The following is a 25,398-nucleotide window of genomic DNA, read 5'->3' on the forward strand; positions in this document are numbered from 1 at the left end:
AGTTGTAAGTTTATTTTAGTAAATAATAATTAATAAACTAATAAGTCATTAACAATAGCTTTATTTAATAGTAAAATCCTAAGCTTTTGCAAGTTATTTTGTAATATCTTTCAATTTATACCTAATGTCTAAAAAGTAGCTTACTTTCTAAGAATATATTAAATGAGTAGAAATATATTCAAACATATTTATGATTTTTTAAAACTGTTTTTCATAAAACTGTTAGAAATCACTTGAAGTAAGCAGTTAGATTAAAAATAAATAAATTGTTTTAAATTTTTACAACCACATTCCTTAACATAATTTAAAATCTGTGGGACAAGGCATGATCAATATTAATATTTTGTTAAAATATAGCAAAAGCTTTTAAAAAATAGCACAGAAGATGAGAAGCCAAAGAATATATTTTGGCAGAAATCTATCAAACATAAAAAAAATTATCCAAATAAATATATCGCTGCTTATTTGAAGTTTGAAATAGAATTTATTTTATTTTGTTAATAACAATCGCAAAACTGAGAATGAGTTTACAGAAACTTAAGATGAAATCAACAATGATTTCAAAAATTCAAATCAAGTTTCTAAATGTTAAATTTTTTTTTCTCCAGAAACTGCTGCAAAGAAAACACAACTTACATTACAATGCTGATCACTAAAATAACAATAATAAATAAATAAATTCATTTATTTAACAAAAAATAATTTCTTTATGACAAAAACCGTGTAAGAGTCTATGCAAATTCAAAACTTACTGAAAAGTAGATCCTACATCAATACATGTACCACCATTTGCACATTGAACTAAATCACACTCAGTAGTATTGCACTGTTGTATATTGCGGCCATCAATGATAGGTTGTAAAGTTCTAAATACAGCATTGGGGCTATTTCTTAGTTCCACACTAAAAACACAGCCTATAACAAATATATATAACGAAAAAATTTCATTTAAGTATTTTAGAAGTTGGGTGGAGATTTTTCTTTCCAAAGCCAGTTTGAGAAACAAAATATGCATGTAATTAATATTTATTAGTTAAATTACCTCATAAAAATATGATTTTACAAATATGCATCATATACATATAAAAATACAAGAGCTCGTACAAAAATAGAATATGCTACACAATATTTGTATGCAATACATATCAAATTCCTATGCTAAAAACATATGCAGAAATTATAGTGCCAGTTTCAGTACAAAAGACAGTGCTAATAATAAGAATAAGATTTGCATTAAAAATATTAATATAACAACATAAAATTTTCCCAATTAATGCATAATATAAAATTATTTTAAAGTAATATTGATCCTAAAAATTTGACGAATTGGATAACTTTTTGTAATAAATTCTCTCTTTTTTATATCTAATCTATCCTTAAATTCAAAAGTGCCATTTTTGAGTCTTTAAAACCATTAAAAATAAAGTTACGTATTACAGAAAGTTTAACAAAACATTGACTCTACCGAAGAAAATTTTGTGGAGATATTTAAACATTTCCTGATATGGAAAAAACTATTTAAACATAAATTTATACAATTAAAACATAAATATTAAAGTTAACTTTGCGAAAGAGTGTTAGTGGATACATATTTTAACACTTTTAAGAAGACTCAGAAAAAACCATGCATGAGAATTTTAAGTTAATTATGGGGATCCCTACTTATTATTCTCAATCAATTACTTGTACTTCTCGCAATCCAAAAAGAAAAAATATAATTATATTGTTCAGTATTGATTTTTCAAAGAAATGTTCTAAACAACCTTACTTGAAGCAAAATAAATGTAATAAATTCAGAATTATACTTCAGCTTTTAGTTAACATTACATACAATCTAAATACAAAGTTTCAAAGAATTCTATATTAAACTTTTTTTGTAATGTGTGTTAGTGTAAAGAGATTTTCTCAAAATCAACATTTTTCTGAAAATGTTTTTAATTAAAGTATGTAATTGCTATTTTGCTTCCTTCGTCAGCAAAAGAATAAAAAACAATTACAACTTTAATTTTATGGATCGCAGAACAACAGTCTAAAAAGAAGATGAAAGTTAATGAACAAAATTTCAGATAAAGATGATTAAAAAAAAATTCAAATTTTCCTCAAAGTTGTGGATATTTACCCAGTCGGATACCTTAATTAGGAAATATGTACCTTCAAATCCTCTAAGCTCTTTTAATTCTTCAGGTAGCAAACTGAAATTATAGCTAGAATGCCCACCAATGTAAAGAACAGCAGGTGTATTTAACGCTGTTAACTGCCCAGATGCTAGTCCAACAACCTTTACTTGTGAATCAACCTCCAGCCAACAGTAACGACGGTGTCTTCCTATTAATACTGAATGAATAGTCACATTTTGATTCAGAGGAGAAACACTTCTTAATACCCGGGTACCTACAAAAAAAAAAGAACAAAATATAAATATACTTAAAAAACCTATTTAATGAATCTGTAAGAAAAATAATTTACGGTAAATGAATGTACAGTACAAAAGAAAGAAGTATCTTGAATATGAATAACTTTTGATCTAATGATCGAATTTTCACATACTAGGACTCATTCTCAATGATATAAGGGGGGGGGATCTCAAATGCGCTAATTAGTTGACGCAGAAAATAATTAATCTACTAAATTAGCCACAAATGTGTAACATCATCTTAATAAATGGGTTTTTATATGGCAAAATATGAACAAAACAGGTTGTTTGTGAGAAATTGAATTTCAAATTAATATTAGGACTCAAGCTCAATGGTGACTTCAAATATTAGCATATTTGAGATCACCATTAAGTTTGAGTTCTAGTACGTGAAACTTCGATCATCAGATTAAGATTCATTGTGGGTTCTTTGTTTTTTTTTGTGTACTGTACAAGTTTCTTAAAATGTATACAGTAGTAATAATGATCACACATATCATTAGTACCTAATTCCAACAAACGGTGATTACACTAACAGAACATTTACATTGGAAATGAGATAATATTTTCTCAGTTTTTTGCGGCCTTGCAAATAAAAATATATTATAGAATTCATAAAGTAAATTTAAATTTATAAAGTTTAATTATGAGTTAGAAATCTTAATTCAAGTTTGTGAAACTGTTTACATTTAAAAGTCTATAAGATTAGTGATATAGAAATTCAAGTTGTTTCTCATCAATGATTATTTATTGCTAGTAAAAGTGAAACCTTCACAGTTTTCTAGAGTAGCGGTTCCCAATTTGTTTTAGTTAATTGAGTCCTCTAAGTGATCATACCCTAAATAATTGAACTTCTTTTGATGGAACTCCAGCATTAAAAAAAGTTCATTAGCAGCTGTGAATATACTAGCAGAAAAAAGAAAGACCAGTACTTATTTTGAAAATATATAATGGTTAGAATAAAATATTTAATACTATGAATTTGTTCTTGATGTATGCATATGCAGAAAAAAAAATAAAGTAAGCTAATCATAGTTTTTTAAAAAAGGGCTGTCTTAAATGTTGAAAATATTTATCAGAGAAACAAAATTCTTTATTTTTGAATTCAACTATACATTAATTTTGAATTGAAAGACTTTAATAAAAGCATATTGTTTTCATAATTTATTCAATATGTTGTACATAATTGAAAAAAATATTTTTTTCCTTAAATTTTGCTATTTTTTTCATTGGCATTTTGCATAATTAAGTTTATATAAACAACAAAAATATTAAACAAATTATGGATTACTAAATTTATTGAAATATTATTACTAGTAAAAAAAATTCAAAACCCTTCTTATAATTCTACACATGTTGTAGACAGTTAAACAAAATAAACATTTATTTTTTTTGGAAAGTTATATCTTCTTCCCATCACAAATTTAAATCTGACCCTTCCACATTCTAACAAATCCCAAAAACCACCTCTCCAGAAGAGTAATGAGAAATAATACCTCATTACAGTTAATGTGAGGAAGAACCTATTGTTATTTGACATCTGAAATAGTTGTTTTTTCAGAAAACACATTGAACATTTAAACTTCCTTACTTCCAACTCAAAATTTTTATTTCTGTTATAGTAAATATTGATGTGTGACCAAGTAGTTTCAATTCTGATATCTGTCGGACGTTAGTCCGATAATCAAATAAATGTAACCATATTATATATAAATGATTCCGTTACAGAAAAATTTAATAACATTTAGTGGGTGCTTTCAGAAACCTGTGATTATACAAATCTGAGAGACCATATGCTAAATAAAATATTTAAAATTTTTATTTTCTGACTAAAAATAGATCATGTAACATGTTTCTCAATAGTCAATTATAATATTATTTGTTCACTAATGTCCAAGCATACAGAAAATATGAAGGTAAGTAAAAATATTATTAGGTAGTACAACAATACATATTTATGAAATTATTTTTTATATTATACAATGAGCACACATTACTAAACCAATGACATTTGAAAGAATGATATTTAGAATATAATCTACTAATAATAAATTGAACCTTTTTCTCGGCACTCACCATCTTTTATAATAGTTATTTTTATAGTTAAGAATGATTAAAGCTTATAAGTCATTAAAATAAATTTTTAATAATAGTTAAATACAAAATAAAATAATGAGTACGTATATGTTCATAGCATAAAATGTATTTTAATTTTGAGTTGAATTGCACATTGTATGCACAGTTGTTTAAATTTGAAATAATATCTATGTTTTTTGGGCAGAAGTAAGGTAAATATTCTTTATTATGAGCAATGCAATACTTGTGAACAATATTGCATTGAGTAAATTATTACACCATCTATGTCATTTTAAACCTGATCAAGGATACTAATATGATTATATCATTTTACCCATTTAATGGGATACCTACTTATAGACTTATTTTCCAGTTTACTTAAAGATAGTTCATCAATTGCTCCCAAAAATCAAATAGGAAGCAAAGATCTGAACAGAATCATCTGAGTAAAATCATGACAATTGACTTTAATTTTTTTTTTTATACTTATGAAATAACTAGGAAAGCATATAAGGATTTTTTTTCCTTAATAAGTTTAAAGCTAAAATTCTCTATATTTTCCTAAACAAAAATCAAATCAAATATTAATTTAAAAACTTATTATATTACTTTTAAGAGTGAAATATAAATATTAAGTTTATTTCAAAGTCATCAATTTTCTGAAATTTTTAGATTCACTATCGCTAATAAAGGTTACTTTTAAAAATCCCTAATGAATTTTTATGATAAAATTGCAAACTTTATGAGGTATAATATAAATTAACTCGTAATAATTTACAGAATAACATTAGGTTTATAAAAAAACACAATAATAAGTAAAATAAGTAAAGATTTTCATAAAAAAAATTGGCACTAAAATAATGTTTAAATTCTCACAACACTGTAATAATTGTCTTACATAAAAAAATTCAAAGCATTTTTTAGTTTGAATGCAAATTCCTTTGATTCTAAATTTATTTTACTACATGTATTGCAAAGATTCACACTAAAAAAATTTTATTTAAAAAAAGTTTTATTTAAAAAACTTTTAAAATTAATTCAGAATTGCGAAACTAGTTTAAATATAAATCATATTGAAAAAAAAAATGATAGAAATATTAGTTTATCTATTTACCAGCTCCTAAGTTGAATGTATAAATTACATATCCGGAAAGAAGGCCTATTGATAGAAAATCGTTGGCAAGATGAAAGTTATCTGAAAATGTAAAAAAATAAAGAATTATGTCATTTTAATTGCAAAATATTGTCAATTAAAACCACCATTTTATTACAAAAGCTATTTATGTTCTACTCAAGCTATTTATGTTGGCATTATAGATTCAACTATTTCCCGTTATGCAATATCTTTCTTTTATGGGTTAAGCAATTTATATTGGAGATTTTAAAAATTAAGGATTTTAAAATAACAGCATTTTAGGTATCCTCTTTTAGCCTCAATTTTAAGGGAAAAAAATTATGAATAATTTCCAAGTGCATTTTCAATCAAAATTTCTAATCAATAGTATAACAAGGTAGTTAGACTATGGTTCCATGCAATTGAGTAATACCACTCTCTCTTGTAAATTCCTTAAAACTTATCTATATCATCAAATAAAACAGGTGGCAATATTGTGAATGGACAGTAACAGATAGAATTGGAAACAATATTTCATTTGATGCAGACAATAAATAACACAATAAAACCATTATTTTCCCTGTGCAGAAACATATTTTTTGTGTGGAAAAAATTGTTAGGAACAGAAAACAATCTAAAGAATTTTTTTTTCTTTTCTTACTCAGAAACATATTTTTAAATGGATTTTTTAATTGCATTTTAAAACTGCAAAACTTAACTGAATTTTTCTGAACTAACTATTTTCTATCTAATTTCATTAAAAAAAATTGGCAATTGTTATTAATTTCTATTGTTATTATTTTATTATTTATTCATGATTTTCAAAATTATTAAATGTAAAGAAATGTTGCTTAAATATAAGTTGTACCGACATTGTTGTTAATATACACTGCACAGAATAATTATTCAAATTAAATTATTATTTAAACTATTATAAATAATAATTATTTTTAAACAATTATTTCACCATCAAAAAAATAGTAAGAATATTATGAAAACTACTTTTAAAAATGAGTTTTAGACAAAACAGCAATACAATATTACAGAAATATTTTAATAATTTTCTATAAACACAGATAAAAATACAATAGGCCACCATTTAGTTCACTTTAATTAAATTTTTTAAAATAAGATTTCTCACCTAATTGACCATTGAACAGCAAAAGAGAGTTTTGAAGTATGTTTTTCACAGTAAACATTATCCGAATTTCCAAGTGATAATGATAGTCAGAAAATAACTGGTACTGTATGTAGGAAGAGTATCCCATTATGTCACCATAAAATGAAGGACGGATTATAACTAAATCTAAAAAATAAACAAAACAATGAATGTATCTCAATTCCATATTATATTCAATATTTTCAGCTTGAATCACTATTTTACCTTGTTCACAGTTTTTCCCATGCTTTCCATACGGACAAACACACAAGTAACCTGAATCAAAGCTTGGCAAGCAGGTACTACCGTGTTCACAAGGATTTGCAAAGCAAGTTTTGTGTTCACAAAAAGGACCAGCAAACCCATCTAAACATTCACAATTCCAATGATCCTCATAGCTACACATATAAATAAAAGCATAACATTTAATATTATAATTATATTTTCTTTAAGTAATGAATAAAATTAAGATTAGAACAGACATAAACTATTATCAGAACATTGTTTTGTTCTTTACCATAATAATACATATTGAACTTAACAAAGTAGAATTTTTTTTTAATACATTTAAATTATTTTTAGGAAAAAGAAAATATAAGCATCCATTATATGTTTCTTAAACTAACTATCCAAAATAATTTTTGTTTAAAAAATAATAGTTTTTATTTTGTTCTAAATTTTTCCAAACTTCCTAAATTTTTAATTACTCTAAATTTTTCCAAAATAAATAAAAAGTATAAATTTTAAATATTATTTAAACAAATTTCCTTTGGCCTAGGATAAAAATATCGATTTCACCAACATAAAAAAGAGAGAGATTAAAGAGTATTTATATATGAATTTCTTTCCAAAGCTTTTTTAGAAATTATGAACATATTTCCAGGAATATCAAATTGTTTTAAAAAAGATTTTTTACAGATTGAGAAAAAGAAAAATATATTAAGGTATCTAAATTTAACTTTTCCAAAATAAATAAAACTTCTTAATATTTTACATTGATTTTAGTTATCTTAATCAGATTGAGAAATATTCCATGAACTATGCATAAATAGAACAAAAAGTTTAATGGAAAAGCAAATTAAAAATATAAAAAAAGAATATAACCTTCATTGACATTATTATTATTTTAATTGGTTATAGAAAAAAAAAAACGATTTCAATATTTTAACTCAAAATAATGTATACATAATATGTTTTACTGAAATAAAAAATATGTAAAAATTATAAAGAAAGTCAAAAAATTTATAACACTGCACAGTCAGTTACTAAACGCAAACATTTATAAGTATTATAATCAAATTTCTAGTGCTGCTTAAAAATATTATTTATCTATTTTTTTCATACTTGCATAAGTATTTTTTAGGGAATCAGAGCTACATTAGAAATGTCAGACATATATAATTTAATTAATTCAGTTTACATGTAATTTAATTTATAAATAAAGTCCTACCTTCTGCAAGTTGCTCCATTAAGACAAGGATTTTTGAAACAGGCACTACTGTAACACTCAGTAATTCCTACACCAATTTCAGCATCTTGAACTATCTCTTTTTCTTCACCATTAATCTACAACTCATGGAAGGAAAAAGAAATTAAAATTAAACTTTTAAACATGTTTCATAAATTTAACAGGAAAGTTTAAAAAAACAAAACAATCAATTTTTGTCTGTGGAAGATTTTAAACATATTTGTTTGAGTTTAAATAAAAGCACTGTTTATGCTAAATAATAATGCAATATTTGTCAATTTTTGTGGTATCAGCAAACACTGCATATGATTATGAGTGAAAAAATTATTATTTTCAAAATTGTAACAAAAATATCAAAACATGCACAGAAGAATATAAACTTTCTTTCAAACATTTTTTGATTAGAATAATAATATGAAAAAAATGTTATTTTAAACAGCCTAAATTTAATCCCTTATTTGTCACTTCCATCAAAATTACATGGTGAAATTTCATCTTTCATGTGCCCGTTATATTTCCGGGCTAAAGTACTCACAAGTAACAATGCCAAAAAGATTAAAACAATCTATTTCTTATGCCAGAATAATGTTTATTTCTCAATCTATACACCAAATGGCAATACCAGATCATTCCTACTGTGTTTAGTTTATTTTAAACTCCATGTCAGCACTCACCAAACATGTAAGCTAAAAATTAAAAATGAATACATAGATTGTACATACACTTAGTTTTGTTTATTGTACATACATTTTTTGAATAAAAAAATCTATAGGTACTAAATAAATAAAAATAAATAATAATTTAATAAACACAAGGCTGCAATGATCAATAGATTTTGGAGGGGTAGAAAGCAAAATTACCCGACACAAATTCGTTTTAATCTCAACTAATGATCAATTTAAAAAACCACCGAGATTTAAACTTTTTTCATATTTAATATTTAATGAGTTCTTTTTTCAATTTTTTAAAAATATATATTTCTATTGATAATAAAAAATACCTTGTTTGAAACTACCGAGTTTTCCACAAGTAATCACTTAAAAATTTCAAACACATCTGCGTAAAAATAATAAATCAATAAATAAAGAGTAAATGCTGAAAAAATTATAATTTTGGTAAAATAAATAAATCAATAATCTTTAAATTTATTCCACCCTTAAAGGGTGAAAAAAAGGCAAATGTTTCTAGACTTATAAGTTACAATTTTGGAAAAAAGTGATAAATCTTAAAACTGTATAATAATTACTGTATTTGTAAATAAATTTTACAACTGTTTTTTTCCATAGAGTAAGTAGATATCATTTTATGGTGGATATATATGGAGAAGAATATTTATACATAAGTATTAAACTTATGTAAAAAAATTTGAATTATTGTAAAAAATTACAAGTTATTATTATTAAAAAAACATTTTTTTTCTCAAAAAAGTAACAACTAAAAAGAATTCTTCATGAAGTTATAGTAAATAAAATAAAATTCTTTTTAATACTGAATATTTAATAGACCACTTATTTTCATTTAATACATAATTCAAAAGTTATATCATATAAATTAAAATCTTTCAAGAAATACAAGTGTAGTATAGAATATTTACTTGCAAAAATATAACACAGCCTTCTAATGATGGTATTCTATGAACATCTCTGAGTGAGCTTTTCAAAGAAGGCGGCACACCTCCAATATATATGTGGTGAAAATCAAATCTTGGGAGAAGAACAAACTGCTGACCCCCCATCGGAGCAGTACCATTTACAAGCAAGCCCACATTACATGATGCATTTCTCAAATGTGCAATATCTGGAGTCCAAGATGTTCTGTAAGGGTAAACCAAAAACAAAATAAACAATAAAAGAACACTCACCAAAACATGTAAACATAAAAAACTAATTTACATGTCTTTTTACCTCAATCGATGCACAAAATGACAGGCCCAGTTGTAAAAACAAAAGTTATGTTGCGAAAAAAAACCCACTTTATTTGATAACTATTTTATAAACTGCATTACTTGCAATGAAAAAATCACAGAAATTAGAAAAATAAAAATTAAATGAAATAGCCCTTTCCTTTTGTTTTTCAGGTTGAGCTTATACATTCTATTCAGCATGATTTCTACAAGTTTTGTAAACAGTTCGTTTCGATTGTTGCTCACTTAGAGGAAACAGTGTTTTTTTCAATTCTTTAGTACACCTTTCTAGCTGTATATACTGTAATTCCTTTAAGCATGCTTAATATATTTTCTAAAAAAAGGCTGCAAGACAAACGAGTAATAAAATGTATATAATTATCCAGAAACTATTCAGAAGTGGGCTTAGATGTTTGCTCAGGAGCATTGTCTTTGTAGAAGAAGAACAGGCCTCCAACGAACAGGTCTCTTTTCAATGGTTTGCTTTGCATCAGAATTAGTTTATAAAAAAAGGTTTTTTAGCTTCTGAATTTAAAATTAAAGTGATACAATATTTTAAATGAAAATATGAAATTTTAAAATGAATAAACAGCCTAATAAATCTTCTAGAAACTTTAAACTATTTACAAAAGTTTTTATACAACACAGTTATTAACAAGAAATATAAATTTTTTTTTAAAAGTTAATTCCTACTTAGGTCAACAAAGAAAAAAAATTTTTTAGTAACTTTTCACTGAATAATTACAATTAATATTAATATGTATATACATAGGACAGAATCATACAAACATATGACAGCCTCGCCACTGACGGTATTTATTCTTAAATTTATATCCTGCTAAATATCTTTCATAAGAGAAATATTTTTTCTCCCATATAAAACTAAAATTAATATATTTAATTAATGAATTAACAAATTAATTAATGAATGAACTGTATTAAAATCAAGTGTCATCCACTAGAAGTTTAAAAAAATCTATTTGAACTTGAGTGGTTGAATAAAAAGTATTTCATAAACGATTAAAAATTTGAACAAGATACATAAATATATGTAGGGAGAGTATGAACTAATAGTAGGAATTGAAAAAGGGTAACATTTTTGAATATTGTAGTAAGTTTCTATTTTCATCAACTATAAAGATTACTTACGATATAGATACAGAAGTGAAAAAACTGTTATTGACAGCAGCATGAGTCTCCATAAAAATAGTAGTTTGATGCCCACACGAGAATCGAAATTTGAGCAAACCATGTTCAATGTAGAGGAAGAGGAATGAACCACTACTAGCTGCTTCGGTAAATAAGATTGTACCTTCAGGTGAAGAAGTTTTGAAGCTTATATCAATATCTAAGCCTTTTTCAGGTTCAATTAGTGGGAGAGCATGTTTGAGGAAGGATGGTCTGTGAAACTGAGGAATGAGCAAATATGTTTCTCTTTCACAATGCACTCCAGCATAAAGCAGTGGGCACAGGCACTTAAAAAGAGATTAAAAATAGATTTATATGGAGACAGCTTGAAAAGTAAAAAGCGAATTAATATTTAAGGTTGCAAATTTATAAAGAAGATATTAGCACATCCATACTAAACTATAAAGAACTCATAAACTAGCCAATGAAAAACAAAATAATAAAAATTAGAGGATGGAAAATAGGGTAGCTTTGAAAATTTGCCAGGGTTGTAAGCATTTTAGGTAAAAGAAATCTGACATTTTATTGCTATTTTAATCTTTTACACCACTCTTTATTTTCCAAACTATGAATTCTAACTATAACTTTAGAAAACTAACATTTCAGTAAAGTTTAGTTTTCTATTTTTTTAGATGTAAATCAATAAGTTTAGGATATTTTTTTTAAAAAAGTGAAAAAGAGGGAGATTTAAATAAGTCTCTGTAAAAATCTCACCCCTATTCAAAGGGTTTGACTATTTAGAATTTCTGCCATATTTTAAGATTACACAATTTTTTTTCTTTATTGTGAAATCTATAATACATATAAGGAACTTTGCTTAACTTTTGAAACTAAATTTATGAAATTAAAGTTATAAACTTACATCAAAGATTACATTTACTTCTAATTAAGTTTTTGCATTAACAGAACAAATTTTTATTATTATCTATCTTTTCTTCAGAAATTTAATCATAGCATGATCTGTTAATGGCTGAATTAAATTTATGCAATTTTTTAAACAAAACAGGTGGGGAACTTTTGAAGAAGTATATAATAAATGAATATAATAAATGAAAACAGAAATATATAATAAATATTGAGAATACGAAAATACAAATATTTATATATTTTTAGGAAAAAAAAACTTTTATAGCAGAATAACTTTCGAACACATTAAAAAATATACGCATGTTGGAAAGAGGATCTAATGTTCTATAAATGGACATCTATATGGCTTTGTTTAATAAAACGATTAATGACTGAAAATTCTGAAGTGATTATACTGTTGTAAAATACAAATTTTATAACATTCGCAATGTAACAATATCACATGATACAGTGAACTAAATATCCTAAAAATATTATTTCAGTTCACTTCCATAATAATAAATACTGTTAACTTAATTAAGCTGCAATATTGTCTATGTGATTATTTTAAAGATACATAATCAGAAATATACCACTAACAAGCTATGTAGGATGTTTCAATAACGGTTTTGATTCTAATTTGACAAGCTATACATTTGGTCAAATTATGTATTCATCAAATTGTGGACATATTTAACTTTCATACTTTTAAATATTTAATTTGCATTAATATCTAACATTCACTCAATAGTATAATTTTCAGAATAAATAAGTAACATGCAAAAGTTTATTAATTTGTTTCAGGGTACTTCTACCATTTTCAAAAGGAATCCAATATGATATAGTTTTAACCCAAAATTTCTTAATTATTCAAAGATTTACAAAATATTTCATTGTTAATAAATGAGATAAAAAAATATATACTTTTAATACACTATTCAATTTAAAATAAAGAAAATCTAAGTATGAAAAATCTCTATTCATTTTTTAAATAAAACTATATAGAGCCCTCTTTCCTTTTACTCTAAAATAAAATTTTATATACTTTCAAAAATAAATAAATTAATTAATTAACAAACAAAAATAAAAGACTTCTATAATATATTTATTTTAAAATAAAAAACTGAGCTCCAGTATTTTAAAATAAAAAACTGAGGAATAGATATTTATCTAACATTAATACTCTCAAAATTACTTTGCATTTCGCATTATGCAGATCCATATTGTCAAACATGTCAGGAGTTCCTCCATTTTGGCAGTGTAAATCATCACATAATTCAGGAAGACTTCGGCCAACTCCATTATCAGAAGAATAGACAGGAAGAGTGTGAATTGGCTTTGAGATATAAATACTCTCAAGACCTAAAGTTGAGTTTGGCACGTGAGTTGACCTTTCAAAAACAGCATTCCCAGATACTTCTAAAAATCAAAAGCATATGTCACTTATTGAATTGTATGATTTAATCTAAATTAAAATGATTTTCAAATTTCATTAATAAAAACAAACGTAAACATTTTGAATATAGACTCTTATAAAAAAAAATACAAATCATAAAAGAGTATGACATTAAAGTATTGAAATGAGAAGAAACCTAACATTATCACTATTATTATTTTTACCTTCAGTTGTTTTTTTACAATAAAATTATTGTCTTTTCAGAACACATATATCACTCTTTACAGTCTTAATATGGGGGACACTTAATGCCCCATATGTCCTAGAAGTTCTGATTAGAAAAAAAAAAAAAACCAAAAACTGAACACCTGTTAATTCTTTTTTTTTTTTATCAGTAGTTGAGTTTTCTATCCTTACCTACTTTTTGGAAATAATTAGGAGACATTTCTGACATTTTCACTCCCCAAATGGACATTTCTTTAGTTATTGGGATCATAGAATGACCATGGGAGTCTTTCAGTTTGTTCTACAAATTATTTTATTTCTCGTGACTGACAAGTTCAATGCGTCTTTTTTCATACCCAATTAAAGTGATTTTTATTTATAATGAATGTCCCACAAAAGTTATGTCATAATAAGTACAAGAACTGCCTTGCTACCTAACAAAAATCCAGTAATTGTGCATAATAACTGGCGCTGTTATCTAACTTTGTATAAAAATCAAAGACCTTGCTATGCCACTTATTAGTGATCAATGTTAGCAAACTTGCTGTTAATCTGCGTTTGAATAATGAATTATAAGTTCAAATATTGAACAGGTTTTGCTTGGAATCACCAAAATAGAAAATAAAAACTTCTTTAAAAAGAAGTTTTGTTTGTGAGATCGTGAACTACTGAAACTAATGATTTGAGCCCAATTATTTTTTTCAAAGGAACATATAATATCATGTACTGCCTCCGAAAAAACAAAATATAAGTAAAAATACTGCACTAAAATAATAATATTGAATTTAACATAATAATTTATATACTAATTATCAGAGAAGTAAATATTATCCTACTTTATAAATATTATTGCGAAAACAATGATAAAAAGCTTTAAACAGTAGAGCAATAAATATTCAATGTCTAAGTCTATGTTTCCAATCAAAATTATAACATTTTTAGAAGGGCAATAATGAATTTCCAATGGGGTAATTAATTCCATGATCCCTAAGCGTCTTAATGTACAGATAGGAAGCGCATCTCCTTCTGGTTTAACAAAAATGCATATTAAAATATTAATACCTGTTTTGAAGAGTAATGACTGTACATTAACTTTAGAACTGTCTATGCTTTGTTTTGTCTCAGAGAGAGAAGGAGTTGCTAGAAAATCAGTTACGTTTGCAACATCATTCTGGAACTCCAAAGTTGAGTAAGGCAATGGGGTGGAATAGACAAGTGCCACAGCTGTTATGTTCATTCTGTTTTCTGTTTGCACAACTGAAAATGGAGTTTGGCTAAAATTAAAGTCCTCATACGAATAGTTTTCTGATTTAAATTTTTGTTCAAGGCTCAGTAAAAAAAGGGTTTGTTTTAAGGCATCATTATGAGTGTGTAAAGTTTTGAAAGCTGATGACTGTTCAGATGGATACAGGTGGACTCCAGATTTGGAAAAGTTATCATTGTAATGCAAATTAAGGCTGTAGTCCATGGCAGTAGAAGGGCTTATAGATGTTGTCTGCACATTATGTAGCCAATGAGAAGTAGCGGCATCTGTGAAAGGTAAATAGTGTGGACATTCTTCTCCAGAGCATGTGAATGTTTCATTGCATGTTGATCCTGTAAAATATATCAAAATATAGTGAGAGAAAAAAAATTATTTTTACTAAGAGGTCTAAGTTTATACGGTAAATTATTTATTATTAAATTGTAACCCATGGTTCTGGTCTTTAATGTATAGGTCAAAAGTCCAAATAAAAAACAATAAAAAATAAAATTACCAGCTCTTTAACTTAATAGAGTATAATGTTTTTTTTTTGTTGCTTAAGTTTATAATTCTCATTTCCTTATCTTTTTTAAATCCCAGAAATTAACATTCACTGTAGACAATTATACAGAGTCTTCCACTAAACACGTTGAATTCTAACTTTGTAGATTTTTATAGAAGACAATAAAAAAGTTTCAATTCCTGATTTGAAGAGTTTTTATTATAAATATGTAAGACTAAGATCTGTGCCTAATCAAAAAATGTGATAAAATTACTTCCTTAAAAATTTATTTCTTCAATTAAATAATAGACAATTTAATGCTACAACATATTAATAATTTGAAAAATATCTTTCAATACCTTTTAGACGAATATTTTAAAGAATTTAAAAAAACTGATATAAGTATGCTAAGTTTTAAAATGAATTGACTATTCCTTTTTATTTTCTATAGCACGGTTTTTGTACAGGATATAATAGTAGGAACTTTGTTAACTAGATACTAGATAATTTACTTATGACTTCTCTCTTGCTTTCCAGCTTTGATCAAAAAAAGTTGATTGGTAAACTGAAAAATATAATTAGTAATAAAAATTTTAGGTTAAATAGACACAATTTTCTGATGGTTCGATGCAAAATTTATTAATATCAGCTATAGTGCATTGAAACCTAAATGATGTGGCAAACTCAAAATAAATTAAATCAAAGGCATTGTAAATATAGTTTGATTGAAAAAAAACTGCTGAACTGTTGAAACGTAAAGTAATGGGTCTTGTGTTTACCGAAATCAGGTTAAATCCCCAGGATATCTAAGGTGAAAATATGAACAATGCTGATAAAGTTAATAAATTTTAACATATTGTCTTTACTTGAACTATAAAATACTGGCAAAATTACTAATTAACATGAAAACTAGCAATTAAAATTTTTTTCAATTGAAGATTTATAAAGGAACAAATAAAGATTGTACATGTAAGAATACAGGATAAATTGTGTTTTACAAACATTCCTCATGAAATCTTATACAGAGGTTTAATGCCTTGCATTCAATAAAGTATGCCTTATGTTTACTATATATAAGTCAAGTATTAATATTTTAATTTTCATAATTGTTAACAAATTGATAGACATTCATTTAAAATTTACAAGGTAAAGAGCTTTTCATCAAGAGATTAGAATAGTGCTATGTGATTACATTTTTTTCACATATAAGACAATTCTATGTAAAAATAAAGATTTCAGAAATGAATATGGAGACTAATAATTAAATTGCACAAAAAAATTCTTACATAAAAAATTAAGTAATGAAGTAACTTTTAACATAGTGTTCATAATATAACAGTTAACATGGACACTACAAATATAAAATTGTAATGTCTGCTTAAAAGAGTGAATCTCCATTAAAATAGTAAAACCCCAAATTGGCAAAATTTAAAATGGAAATAAATAAAAAAAAACTCATAATTATTTTTATTCTGCTTTTTCATATCTAATACATATAAACACACGAGTCACAACTTTTCAGAATTATTTTTCAGTTATAAAAAAATTATAGTTATTTATGCATAATTATTGCTTTTCAAAAGAAATATCTTTCAATTTCAAGACTAGAGAAATATAAAAAAGTTTCCACTTCTACTTAATTAGTTTATTCAAGAAATCATAAGCAAAAAAGAAAACAAAACAATGTTTGTTATATACCTAAATATCCAGCAGGGCAAATACATGAATATCCATCAACATCATCAATGCATGTAGCTCCATTCTCACAAGATGGTTCTGGAATACATTCATTGTATCTCAACTCACAAAATTTTCCATGGTAATCAGGTACACAATAGCAAGTAATATTTTTCTGAATGTTAGATTCCTCATTTGTGCCTAAAACACATAATCCTCCATTACAAATGCTTCGTTCGCAGATGTCTATTTCAGTTTCACATGTCTTTCCAGTCCATCCTAAAAACATATAAAATTTTTTTACATATAAGATAAAAAATTTGAAAGTTATAAACACATTTAAACAAAACATATGAAGTATTTATCAACAAATGATATTAAAAAATAAAACTAATAAACATATAAAAATAAATAAATAAGGTTTGAAATGTAGATGCTGGAAATAAATCAGTTTTTTAAATTTATTTACACAGTTACACAGCCAATAGCAGGGATGAGAGTAGTCAGAAAGTAAAAAAGAGGAAATCCAAGAATGAATGAATATTTATATATATATACACACACAAAAATTTGACAAAAAGAGTGAGATCTTTAAACTTGTAAACCATGTGATTATAAATTCTGACGATTAATTTTAATTTGTATGAATATATAAATATTAATCACATGCCTTAATTTTAAATAGAGAGGATGTGAATCCGGATATGAGGCTTTTAAATCACGTGAATATGAAACTCTATATAGAATTTTAAAATATGCAAAAATACAAATCATGATGCGTAATTTTTAGAGCACGTAAACACGAATCACGATGCATAATTTTCAAGTCGCGCAAATACAAATCACAATGTTTAATTTTCAAAGCACGTTTAAGTACGAAAATCGATGTTTGATTTTACAACTGCAAAAACGTATCACGACATAGAATTATAAGCTCGCATGAATACGAATCGCTACATAGGGTTTTAAAAGCGCGTAAATACAAATCGCTATATTGGATTGGATTTCGTATAAATACAAAAATCGATGTTTGATATTACAACCGCAAAAACGTATCACGACATAGAATTTTAAGCTCGCATGAATACGAATCGCTACATAGGGTTTTAAAAAGCATAAATACAAATTACTATATTGGATTGGATTTCGTATAAATACGAAAATCGATGTTTGATATTACAACCGCAATAACGAGTCACGACATAGGAATTTAAGCTCGCGTGAATACGAATCGCTACATAGGGTTTCAAAAGCGCGTAAATACAAATCGCTATATTGGATTTTTAAATCTCGTAAATAAGAATCGCAATGTATGATATTTAAATCGCCTGAATAAGACTCGCAACGTTCAACTTTGAAATCAGGCAAATACGAAAATCGTGAATACAAATCGCTACATAATAGGGTTTTAAAATCGTGTAAATACAAATCGCTATATTGGATTTTTAAATCTCGTAACTAAGAATCATAATGTACGATGTTTGAGTAGCGTAAATAAGAATCGCATTGCGCAACTTTTAAATCAGGTAAATACAAAAATCGATGATTGATATTAAAATCTCGAGAGACTGGACTTGGGATTTATAAAAGGCTCGTTTGTATTGTTTTTGCTTAGACATAATAAATAAAAATTTACAAGATTAATTGAATGAGCAAATAAATATTTTCACCCCAAATCCACCTCTATTATTTTATATATTTATTTATTTTTTTCGCTTGCTTTCATGCCAGACAACAGGGTCATGACGTCTGAATTGCAAAAATACGAGCTATCCGGCGGACGAATAAAAATACGGAAAATCTTATTTTCTGTGAAGAGAAAATAGCTAAAATAAGTAAAAATACGGAAGGGGTAGCAGCTAGGATGTAGTTTGAATTTTTTGTTTACCTTTGAAAATCGTAAATAAATATGATTATTTTATTTTAACGATTGAATTTTCAAAAAAAAATAAAAAATAAAAAAAAAAGCGGGATATTTATTTAAAAAAAAAAAACGAAACTTTTAGAGAATCCGAGTTTTTGATAAAAAGGCTGAAATTTGAAAGGCAAAAGCGAAAAAATCTCATCCCTGTATAAAGGTCAACCAGTTTTATCCCAAGGAAACGATTTTTTGAGAAAATTGAGAGGGAGGAATGAGGACTTCAATGCTTTCGCTCCGCGGAAAATTAAATTCCTCATAAAATATTTTAACTTGTTCAAAAATCAAAAAAATTTCCGCGGAAATTAGCGGGAAAAATGGAAAAATCTAAAAAAAAGCGGAAATCCGCGGAAGAATCTCATCCCTGCAATAGGCAAAAAAATTTTCAGAAAAATAATCAGGCTCAAAATAGAGCTCAGTTTATGAAAACAGAGTCATCAGATGATCTAGACATACTGTAACATTTCACAGAAAAGAGTGCACAGGTTTCTTCCAAAATTATTTTTAACTATACACTTCAGAATGGCGAAGTTAGGCTTATGTTGGCATAAAACTAATCTGTAACTATCATTTAATTAATTAAAAAAATTATGCACTGCATAAATTTTTTTTTAGCTGAAACACTTGGGAAAAATGCTCCTTCACAAATTGAGCCATGAATGCAAAAAGAAAAGCAAAAAATTTACTAATTAGAAAGAACATGTAAGCAGGGGCGGATCTACTTAAGGGCTTTTTGGGCTGCAGCCCAGGGCCCCGTGGATACAAAGGGCCCCAGTCCCTACTGAAAACAATAGGTGATATTTTGAATTGAAAGAAATATCAAATATTATAAAAAAAATATTATAAGGTTGGCAACCCTGAGATCAATCAACCCATGCATGTGCGCGTCTATAGAACGGAACGGGGAATTACCCGTCCCTTGTTTTTGGTCAGTGTATTTTTTCGTGTCTATTACGGGGGACTTTTGCAGAGCCGCTTAACGCCCGACGTAATTTTGTTTTTTTTCCGCACTTCTGTTCTTGTCATCAAAGTGACAAACTTGTTTAGTTTACTAATAACTTTCTGATCCCACTGAACCTCTGATCCCACTGAAAACTATAATGGTGTTCAGCAAGAGGACGGTAATACTGAGGCGGAAAGAAATTTAGAGAATATTAAGTTTGAGTTTGAGAAATATGCTGACGTGGGCTTGTGGCCAGAATTGCTAAATAATAATTTTATTAATGACATACTCTCACATGAAATGACTGACTTTTAAAATAAAGATCCGAAAAATATATATTCAGCTTCAATAAAGAAATACAAAGAACAAAACAGAACATTTTCAAATAGGTATTTCATTAAGAAAATGAAAAATGGTCAATCACTGGAAAGATCTTGGTTATGTTATTCAACCAGGGTTGGTACTGTTTTTTGTTTGACTTGCAAACTTTTTTCTAAAATCCCTTCTCAATACACAACCGGATTTTCTGATTGGAAACACATAGGAACTTGTTTAGAAAATCATGAAAATTCTAATGAACATAAGAAATCAATGTTAGTGTGGTTGACACGTGAAGGCAACAAGTTAATTGTATCATTAAAAGACTTCGTGAACAACATAAGGCACCAATCAGATCAGAAGCTAAAGGAATACGAAGAGAAAGCTAAAAAATTAAGTACTAGTGTGGGAATAGACTACAATGACATAAACAAGAGACGCATTACTCCAAAATTTTCAGATAAGTCTACAGATAAATTCTCAGTATACGGCGCAGAAAAATTTAAAAGAGACACTCTAAACGTTGCGTTGGATAAGCTGATTATGGATTTAAATAAAAGGAGTCAAGTCTATGAGATGTATAACAAGAAATTCAAATTTTTAATGGATTTGCAAGACAAAAATATGGAAATCTGGAAAGTGTACGTAATAATGTTGATTATTATCCAGATGACGTAGACGAGCATTTAGTGAATGAGTGCATTCAGTTAAAATCTTATTTACTTCAGTCTAAGCCAGAGTCTTACACCTCTTGCAGTGAAATTTTTATGCTAATTTATGAAAAGAAATTTGTTGATGTTTTCCCAAATTGCTACACTATCTTAAAGATTTTTTTAACTTTGCCAATCACTAGCTGTGAAGCTGAGCGCTCTTTCTCCAGGATGTCACATATAGAAAACAAATATAGGACAACAATGTCGAACCATCGACTAAATCATTTATCAGTTCCTTCCATAAATTGTAATTTAACGAAGGACTTACAATGTGATGAGCAAATAAAGGAATTTGCAGCACCAAAATGCAGAAAGGTTGCTTTATAATTTATGTAACATAACTACACCTAACCTGTCAATTTCCTTTGTAATAATGTTGTACAGTTGCTGTTTGTATAGACAAATAAAAATAAATAAAACTATTTTATTGTCCTATTTTTTTCTATATGCTTATCTACATCACTATAGAAAACAGTTTTTTGACAAAATGGCTATTAGGGCCCCAAAGTAGTTTCAGCCCAGGGCCCCACAAATTCACGATCCGCCCATGCATGTAAGAGGGTTAAAAAAAAAAGAATAAATGCCATTAAACATGGAAAATGTATTTAAAATTAAATGAATTTAAATAGTAAAATTTATGAATTTTGCACTTAGTTGAAATTATGTACTATATTTTCCACTCTTTCCAGCTTTTGGTAGTAGATTTCCTTTTTTTGTTGAATATTTAAAGCAGTAGTAAATTTTATGCCTTACTATTTTACTTTTGGTTTTCTAAATTTAAATAACAATGATTTTAATCACCATTATATAAAAGCAATTTATACGAACACATATAACCTGTTAGTTTTAAGTAGTGAGAAAAATTAAAAAATTCACTGCAATTGTTACTTTGCTGCTATTTTACACATTACGGGGATCTGGGACTTTTGGGTTGTCATTTGGAAGCACCATTTTAGGAGAAATTTGAGTTTGTTAATGAACCATTCACAAAATCTTTCATCATAAAAAAGAACTCTTCACAAAATAGTTATAACGGACCTTCTGCAAAATTTTTATTGCAAGAATGGCTCCTTAAAAAAAAACCCCTACTAATAATGTAAAAGTCCTACTACTAACTCTAATTAACCCTTCTAATTCATAATTTTAAAATAAAAACTCCTTGAATGTTTTATGTGTTTCTTTTCTCAAAACACAAAACCTTATTTTCATTTATTTATTCACAAAATTATGTATAGATTTTTCAGAATTTCACAAATACTGACTTTTTGCCAAAACTTTTAAACCAACCACTGTCCAGGACTAGTGTGAAAAAATTAACCTCTAAGCATTGAACACCTGAACTAAACTGTACTGAAATTTACCTGTTACACACTACTTCACCATCGAAAAACATGGAGGATATTGATGTTTTTAGGGGAATAAATCAAGTTTTTTTAAAAATAGGAAAGTCAGCAGCTTAAGAAAAAGCCAGAACTAATGCTTTGAGGATCATGGCTAAAAGGTCAATAAGCTTGAAAGGCTTATACATAACACAAATAGTTACACTATTAAAAATTCACCAGCAGGTCTCTTTTTTAAAAAAAATAATCTAACTTAGAAAATAATTGTAATGTAGATTTCCACATAGTAATTTATTTATATGAAGATATATATACACTTAAATTTGTGATAAATATTCAAGAATAAATAAATAATTGATTTCAACTAATTTAGTGTATGTTACAAAAAACTATACACTACATAGAAAATAAAATAAAAATAGAGTACATAAACAATAAATATTTTTTTTTTATGCCTTTCAATAATATGGTTTAATCAAGACGATTCTCATAGTAGGTTGAATAAATAACCAACAGAAAATGCAAAAAAAATTTAAATATATGATTTGAGAGTATAATTATAAAACTAGTAAGCTTAGGAACAAAATCTGTCACTCAGTTTTAAGTGAAAAGTGATTGACAATAAAGGTGGAATAAAAAAATAAAAGGAGTGTGCAGATAAAATAATTTATGTGCTTGACAGGAACTTTTCGAATAATTACCAAATGGACAAAGGCAACTAAATTCTTGTTCTCCAATACATATGCCACCTCTTTCACAAGGGCAGGCAGGAAGTTCACAATTTTCACCAAAGAAATTGGGTAGGCAGCTTACAAACAAAACACATATTCAAATAATAAAAACAGCAATAAAGTCTAAAAAAAGTAGTAATAACTTATGTTTTTCCTTTTTAAATTTTAATAAACATTTCATAATGCATAATAAGTCTTGAACAAATCAACAAAATTATTTTATAAGGAATGTTTAAACCAATTAAATAAGAAGCTGATATGGTAAAGTTCATTTTTGATTTAGACTATTTTATATTTAAACAGCTGGCATAAGAGTATGCTTTTATGCAGCTAGTTTTTTTTTTAAAAAAAGAATAAATCAAAAAGACACAGGGGATCCATATTAGGTTCACATAAATATTTATAACAATGTTAGTTTCAAATGATGTTGGAATTTTTTTATGCTTTATATATAAGTTATATTAATCATAATATTTGTAAATTATATTAACAAAAATTTATAGTAAAATTAAATCAAGTTTCGCATATTCAGTTACTTTTTTTATACAGGTTAATGTAGTTTGTTCTTTATCCTTTTGGATGATTTCACAACTTTGATAGAATATTCTTCAAAAATAATTTTTTTTTCATTTAGTTACATAGGAATAACTGATTTGAAATAAAAATATTTTGTTTCACCTTATAAATATTTTGTTTCACCTTAAACTGCATGTTGAAAATTAATTTTTAGAAGAATATTTGAAATAAAAAAACTTTTTTAAATAATATATTTTTACACACTAAGACAATAAAAATAAAATTTGATTAATATTTGTAAAAAAAATGCACCGTAATACCAAAAATAGAATAATTATCAAACATTTTTATGTGAAAATAATCTATCTTACCTACAGGTAGTGGAATTACTTGGTCCCAAAATACAAGAGCCACCATTTTTACAAAGATCTTTTTCTGTATCACATAGATTGAAATAATTCTCACAGTTAATTCCTAAAATTTAAATTGCAAAATTCATTGGTTTATTTTAACAAATCATAATATGATGTAATTAATTTATTTTATAATTTCCGCCATTTGTTTGCAAATTATAATAGGAGAAAATAGAGTAATTTTTGTTTTAATGGTAAACAAAATGATAAAGATTAATCAAAATAATGCCTAAAAAAGTTAAAAATACTTTCTGTAAAGCCATACAGAATAAAGATTCAGTAACAAAGTAGAAAGAAACTTACACTGTTAAAGAAAATTGTCTTTCCAATATAGTTATCATACTAGTTAAAGAATTTGACTTTTGAAAAATAGTGATCATAGGAAAAGGCCAGAATAAAAAAATGCAACATAATAAACAAGGGAATTCAAAGAAAATTCACATTTAAGTCACAAAAACTGTATGGTTTAACTGACTTTTTTTATGATCTCCTAGACAAATTACTAAAACAATATGTTAATTTAATTGAAATGTTATTGAAACAAAAAATGAAAAAAAAAAGAGCAAAGTTTCAAATTTTGTACCAAAGTTAAGCAATTTTCAATTTTATTCAGTTAGGAATATAAAAAAATAGAATGCTTTTTGTTATGTAAAAATGAGAAGAAATTTATTTCATAAAAGTTAAAAATATGTGTAATAATAATAAAAAAAAAATAGAAAAAGAAAGAAAGAGAGAGAAAGAAAAAACTAATTTTGTCTCATTTGAATAATAACTAGAGTTGAAAAGTAATGAAAACTATAATTTCAAACATTTGAAAAATGGAAATAGAATTTCAGTGACGCAGTACTATGTAACCAGTCATTCTTCTCACAGAAGTTTGATTTTCACAAGATATTTGCAGGTTTTTTTAATAACAAATTTCATTTTTTGGACATAATGAGCAATTATCTTTAATACATTTCTCTTTTAAGGCCTTTAATTATTAATTTTGAGGCAGGAAATATTTTAAAATTCAAATATTTCTAAAAATAAAGAAATTTAACAAAAATTAGCAGGAAAAATTACATGCTTTTTGAAGCTTTATAAATTTATAATTATCGTTCTTAAATTTTTATTTTTTTCTAAATTCAAACAATTAGAAAAGTGATTAATTGCTTCAAGAGACTAAAAATAAAATATAAATAGTTGAGATAAGTTAAGTTTTTTTTCCTTACAAAATTAAACGTTTAATTTTTCTTCATTTTATTTTTGTCAAATCTATTTAGCAGATAATAAAAGAAATGTTGCTTATGGCTA

At 26.3% G+C, this 25,398-nt stretch overlaps 1 protein-coding gene across 3 annotated transcripts in view; it reads right to left on the minus strand.

The window, feature by feature from the left end:
* LOC107452307 (protein eyes shut homolog) overlaps positions 1–25,398 on the minus strand; it is a 50,465-nt gene that overhangs the window by 18,448 nt on the left and 6,619 nt on the right. For 2 of the 3 annotated variants that reach the window (XM_016068696.3, XM_016068697.3), the window contains exons 4-16: positions 24,061–24,163; positions 23,144–23,250; positions 17,232–17,489; positions 14,851–15,384; positions 13,363–13,586; positions 11,283–11,608; positions 9,825–10,044; positions 8,213–8,328; positions 6,988–7,160; positions 6,745–6,909; positions 5,604–5,684; positions 2,152–2,391; positions 753–915 (exon numbers count right to left, since the gene is read on the minus strand). In XM_016068696.3, the coding sequence (XP_015924182.2) occupies positions 753–915; positions 2,152–2,391; positions 5,604–5,684; positions 6,745–6,909; positions 6,988–7,160; positions 8,213–8,328; positions 9,825–10,044; positions 11,283–11,608; positions 13,363–13,586; positions 14,851–15,384; positions 17,232–17,489; positions 23,144–23,250; positions 24,061–24,163 (2,710 nt within the window). The remainder of the gene's footprint in view (positions 1–752; positions 916–2,151; positions 2,392–5,603; positions 5,685–6,744; positions 6,910–6,987; positions 7,161–8,212; positions 8,329–9,824; positions 10,045–11,282; positions 11,609–13,362; positions 13,587–14,850; positions 15,385–17,231; positions 17,490–23,143; positions 23,251–24,060; positions 24,164–25,398) is intronic. The other variant, XM_071178596.1, reaches the window with a different exon arrangement.

The sequence above is a fragment of the Parasteatoda tepidariorum genome, chromosome 3 (assembly GCF_043381705.1).
Source record: "Parasteatoda tepidariorum isolate YZ-2023 chromosome 3, CAS_Ptep_4.0, whole genome shotgun sequence".
Taxonomy (NCBI): domain Eukaryota; kingdom Metazoa; phylum Arthropoda; class Arachnida; order Araneae; family Theridiidae; genus Parasteatoda; species Parasteatoda tepidariorum.